The sequence below is a fragment of the Osmerus eperlanus genome, chromosome 9, assembly GCF_963692335.1.
Source record: "Osmerus eperlanus chromosome 9, fOsmEpe2.1, whole genome shotgun sequence".
Taxonomy (NCBI): Eukaryota; Metazoa; Chordata; class Actinopteri; order Osmeriformes; family Osmeridae; genus Osmerus; species Osmerus eperlanus.
This window is the reverse complement of record NC_085026.1, coordinates 10981662-10987661: the sequence shown is the minus strand read 5'-3', so window position 1 is coordinate 10987661 and position 6000 is coordinate 10981662. Positions and strand designations below refer to the sequence as shown.

The 6000-nt window shown below is 41.6% G+C and overlaps 1 protein-coding gene across 2 annotated transcripts in view; it reads left to right on the top strand.

The window, feature by feature from the left end:
- Nucleotides 1-1436: 1436 nt before the first annotated feature.
- LOC134027215 (palmitoyltransferase ZDHHC14-like) overlaps nt 1437-6000 on the top strand; it is a 38404-nt gene continuing 33840 nt past the window's right edge. Inside the window, exons 1-2 of one of the 2 annotated variants that reach the window (XM_062470483.1) lie at nt 1437-1993; nt 3526-3815. In XM_062470483.1, the coding sequence (XP_062326467.1) occupies nt 3574-3815 (242 nt within the window). In that variant the 5' untranslated portion in view covers nt 1437-1993; nt 3526-3573. The remainder of the gene's footprint in view (nt 1994-3525; nt 3816-6000) is intronic. The other variant, XM_062470484.1, reaches the window with a different exon arrangement.

Here is a 6000-nt window from a genome sequence, read left to right as displayed (position 1 = left end):
TATTTTAAGATGCCTTGATAATAGCATTCCAGATACTATGGTTGGCAAAACACAGACTCATTAGAGACTTGATTTAGGAATGATTGGGGAGGTTGCTTCTACTTATTCGGTGGAGTAATATAATATGCGCTTGCCTGATTCCCTCCAAAACAGCACTGAATTACTCACACTTCCAAACTGCTGTAAAGTGCAGTTGCTCATCCATTTTTAAACAACTGTGCTGCCAGATTACAAATGAGCGAGGGATTGCTACAGCTGAGAGGAAAGGAATGATTCAGATAGGGCTACTTGTAACACACTGCTCTTACTTACTCTAGATTGTGGCATTTAAATGTCCGTGTGGGTTGTAGTTGCACTGTAAAGCCCACACTTTTGCCACACATTTGGATGACTGGAGGATCACTGACTTTGACTAAGAGCCCACCACAGAAGAGGGCTTCCCACACATTGCTGCCTGTGAGGGGCTGAGTGAGGGCTGAGTCATGGTGCTGACAGGCAGCAGGCCGGCTGCCCCAGAGCTGAATGGCTGGACATCCTCTGGCCCCCTCACGCCTCTCACCAGAGTGCTGTATGTGGGTGAATCAGTGGTCAAAAGAAGATTTTTACATCAGCACCACAGTACACAAGCATAACCCTTGTGTGTTTGTAGATGTACTGTATTTAGTGTCCAATGTCTAAGCATATCTGAGATCTGAATCATAAAACATTTAAGTATTGGCCAATATCTTGGTTTTAGACTCATGTTTGAAACACATCCTGTTCTCTTGGATTTAGACGTTTCCTGTAAGTCTTGACACAGCCTAAAAGAACAAAGAAACTGGTTGACTGAGGACCCGGGAGAAAGTCATCATGCCTGCTTTCCACTTTGGTCATGAATATTTTACATCAGCGTAGACAGCAAATCCGTTTGTTCATAAACACATGTTTATATCACATTAGCTATAATAATACTAATAGTAAGAAACGGTTCCCATCTTTTCTTGAAAGTAGCCTACTTTAGAGAATGCATTGTGGTATTAAAAACCTTGAGTGTTCTATGAGCTTTCTTGGACAGAGCACTGAATGAAAAGTAGATGGTAATGCCACAAGGCATCTATTTAGAGATAATTAAATACTTTGAGATACGGAGGAGCGAGGAGGGCTGGTTTGTAAGATTGTGAGAGGGGGGCCAATTGACAGGTCGTCAATTCGTAATTTTCATGACCAAAGCTTGCTCGTCACGCATTTGCATCCGGTCATGTAGAGACCCAGGCTGGGATGTGGGCATGTCATACCCATACCCACGTAATCTCAATGTTGAGTGCGGATGAGTAGTGCCGAATTGATTCAATATAAAGGGAAATGTTATTTACTGTTGCACGGAATAAGAGAGCATTTTTTTTATTCGCGATTTATGTAACCAAATCTTTTTTTCCACCAAAGATATAGTGAGCTGTTGAAATTAAGTTGCAGATGGTCATAGAAGAAGGGGTGGAGCTCGGTTGTGACAAGAAGGATTTGGTTTGGCTGCTCAATTTAAGTGTTGACGTTGTAGTTGCAACGAGCATGGCAATGTGAAGGTGGCATCCGTGTGAATGCATCTGAAAACTGTGGGGTATCTAGTTATGTTTCAGCAGCCTGTCTGAAAATGTTATCTGAGAACGTATCGGAATGAACGGGATATTTCAAGATATTTGCCTTTTATTTCACCACAGCGTCTTTCATTTGTATTTTCGTGTTGCGCGCGAGGCAGTCCAGTGAGTGTGTTCACGACAACAGCAAGACTGGCAAGAAGGATGAAGCTTCTATAAAAAACCGTCACGCAATTTGGTGTGATTTGTCCTTTTTATCGTTATTTTTTTCTTATACATGCGTGGACTATTTCACAGCTACCAATCTTACGGATTTGGTAACCCTTGAACTTCTAAGTAAAATGGTCATCTTGTTTTTGACCTCAACTCGCAATAATCCTGGTAACGAAAGGAATACGTGCCAACTGCCGACGTCTATCTGGGTGAGCACCGTTCCGGAGAGAGTGTGTGAAGGAGAATGCTGGTGGTGGAAGGGAGATCAGTCATCACTGACTATTCTAGCTAGGCTAGCTAGTTTACCGAAATAATGACGTTAGCTAATTTCAGCTAGTCCAGCTATCTGCCTGTTGTTCAATCAGAGTACTTTTTTGTTCATCACTTTAGCTGTATAACGGGTTACAGTAGTGAGTAGTTACAGTACTGTACTAGCTAGCGTCATACTAGTACTGTAGTGTAGACAGTACACGCGAGAGGAAAGTAGCTAGCTAGCTATAGTCACTTCTTAAGCTCATTTTTTGCTGGCTTCAATTCTTAGACAACCTAGCTTGCTAGCTACCTAGCTAACTACATTTACGTAGCAACAAAAATGGTTGAGCTCAAGTACAGTCGCTTGCCAACTTGATTTTGCCAGTGGTGAGACAACCTTAACCAACCTAAATAGAAAGAAAACACAATTAGAAAGTTGTTTGCCAGAAAAATGTCACCACACTGACACCAGAAATGTTACCCAGTTTAGCTAGTCTAGCAAGTTAGGTCACTAGTATAGTAGTGTAACAGTTTGTCGATGTAGCAAGTTGTCGGCTATGCAATTGCTAGTTTAAGTGAGAGAGAGAGTGAGAAAGACCATATAGACCGCTCGCTCAGAGCTTGGAAAAACAGAGCCTATAGAGACAAAAACAGAGCCTATGCAGAAGTGCGTTTGCTGGTTTATGACAGCTGTCAGAATAAGGCACAAAACTCAACTAAGATCACAAACATTGCTTGTGAAAAACAGAGCCTATGCAGAAGTGTGTTTGCTGGTTTATGACAGCTGTCAGAATACGGCACAAAAACTATTTATTTATTTATTAGTTTATTTGACAGGGACAATGCAGTTAAACATAGCTACAGAGCAAAGTTTGCAGCTGATGTAATGCACATAGTTTCTAGCAAAAGCTAATTTTCAACTCCCGTCCCTGGATGAGCCTTTCTACAATAGCACATAATAAAAACAATATACAATTTTAAAAATACAGAATAAAAAAATACACATTCAGAACACACGCATTCTAGGAACTAATTTGAAGGGTACACAATGCAATTGTACTAATTGAAAACTCATTCACGCTCAGACATTTACATGGGTACAGTTTTGGTTTGCTTTCAGCCATGCCTTAAGCCTAAAGGTGAACATTTTAAACTCAGAAATGATCTTAATCTCTGTGGGCAGTGAGTTCCACAGTTTACAAGCCCTGTAAGAAAAGGCTGATGTACCAAAAGATGTCCTGCGCTGTGGGATTTTACAATTTTGGTTTAGGGAGCCCCTTGTCACTCTACCGCTATTTAGTCTCTGAATAAATGTACTCAGGGGTTCAGGAGCCAACTTATTGGTACACTCAACTACTCAACTCAACTAAGATCACAAACATTTCTTGTGGATCAGATGATTTAGCTAAAGCCACAGTCGGAGAGGGATTGAAATGTGATCATGTAGCCTTACTGATTCAACCACTATCTGCTATCGATTTTATTACAGTGGCGCTGCTGCATCAACTTTTGGGGATTTCACTAACCGTGACAATTGATGCATCTTGGGGTGTCTGAGTCTATGCGAGAGTGCGAGTACAGCCAGATAAGCACTCGCAGCTCAACCCCAATGGAGACACCTTTCAAGAAAAGTACTCCGAAGAGGAGAAAGTGGGAATCTTTTCCTGGTCGGAATAAGTTTTACTGCAATGGACGGATTATGATGGCCAGACAGACGGGGGTGTTCTACCTAACCCTTATACTTATTCTGCTTACAAGTGGACTCTTCTTCGCATTTGAGTAAGTATTTGTCTAGCTCACGTTTATACCAAGTCATGAGGGTATGGTTCAACCTGTCACTGCTTAATGCTCATTATTTTCCACACAAAGCTGTCAAATGTCTGTAATTTACTGGCACTTACAAACACATTTCCTGTGGGATTTTCAGGCCAAGCCATTAAAATGTGCGTTGATGGATATGTATATTTGTTGGATTAACACTATAGCTATCCCCTTTTTAATTCCCCTTTAAAGCTGCAGCCCAGTAGTAATCCTGTTATACTGCTCCACTCTATCCAGTTAACAGTAACCTTTGCAACACATTGCTGACTCAGTGACCTCTGACCACTGCCCTGCCATCTTCTGAGATACTGACATAACCTATTGTCAAGGGTTGTTTTGTGAGTTCAGCAATGTTATAAAGCAGTATTGCTTAAAATATGGCAAACCAATAACTTTGTAACAGTACAATCTCCTGACTAAATTAATATGAAAGTGAAAAGTTGTAATGTGTGTCTTGTAAACTTGCACATCAAAAAAATGCACACCTGGAGGATGCCAGGTGTTTCCTGATGATACCCCTCCTCTAGAGTTCAATTTCCTGCACCCTGCCCAGCAAGTGGTCCCATGGCCTGGTGTGTCGTCCTCTGTTTGTTTTGACTACAGTGGACAGTTCACAGGAACACAGGACCACCACAGAGCCTCCAAAGCTCTCTGTTGTCCTGGCTCCTCTCGCCATACCCTGAGGCTAGCAGTCCTCAGGTGTCCTCTCCCCGTACCTCCACTCACAGCTGATAAGCTGGAGACTTTATCTGACAGGGAAACGGTCTGCGGGCCCATTAATTGGCTTTTGTTGTCATTAACTGTAATGTGTTTTGATCGGATGTGTTTTTTTAATATATAAACGCTTGATTGTTGTCAGCACAACAGCATAGTTCTTATCCTTTAGTAGCATGTTGCAATGCTAGTACCACTACTACATTTTCCCCCTTTTAGATCATAGCCATCAGTATCAAGACACACAAAATACTTTTTCTTAAAGAAATGTAGTGTTTTCTTTAGTATTACCTACAGTGCTCTTTTGTAAGATTAAAAAGTCATTCACTGTCTCAACACCCTTTCAAAGGCCAGTTTGATTAGGTTATTGTATCCACTGTGGAGCATTTTCTTTTTTTCATTGAAGGGTAAGGTACAAAAAGTGTTGAGATCAGAAGAGTGGGAGAAGGGAGCCTGACACTAAGTAGCGAGCGAGGCAAATATCCTCATCCCTCTATTTCTCCCCCCCATTTCTCATCTGGGAGATGCTCAGCTATGCATGCACAGTAAACCCTCTTACCAAACATGTTAAACTCTGGTCTGTTTATTATTCCATTGGTTTCTTTCCAAGAAGCCCATATGTGCTGTTGTTGCACATGTTGCCCCCCCCACAGCACACACACACTTTTGTATTTTAAGCTTAGTTGAAAGCCCAGATGTTGTTTTTTATATATTACCAAAAATATTAGTTATTGGCCTTAAAAAATGACTTGGTAATGAAAACAGAAGAATGATGCCTCATCTAACTTAACCTAGTGGCCATGACACTTCAGGAATGAATAGACCGGCTGTGTGTGTGTGTGTGTGTCTGTCTGTGCGTGTCCCTGTGTGGATGTATCGAATGGGCCCTTTGTTAAACCAGCTTTCAGGCAAAGAAATGTAGACAAAAGGAAAAATGAGCTGCAAGAATCTATAGAAAATCTGTCAGAACATGCAGCAACACACCAGACCACAGAGTAACATCTTTTGGTTCCATGCAGACAAGAATGGAACTGTTAAGCCCAATTTATACTTAGGTCGCGGACACTTTTGAAAAGGTCGCCGACAGAAATGACGTCTCGGTCGACACTTTTAACCGTCGCTTAGAAGTGTCGCCTACCAGGAGAAATTTCTACTGGCGCGGATGTCGTCACATAGTGAAAAATTAAAATGGTCAGTTTCTCCGATTGATCACCTAGGCTACAAAGCGTTAACAATGTAACCATAGCAATGAATGTAACTGTAAAATGATTCTGTTTACGTCACGCGAACCTTGAGCACAGGCGACTGTTTGCCGAAGTATAAATGCAGCAGCCTGAGCGACACTTTTTTTTTTTCGTCGGCGACCATTTCAAAAGTGTCCGCGACCTAAGTATAAATTAAGCTTTAGAATGCACTGCCTTGCTGTTTG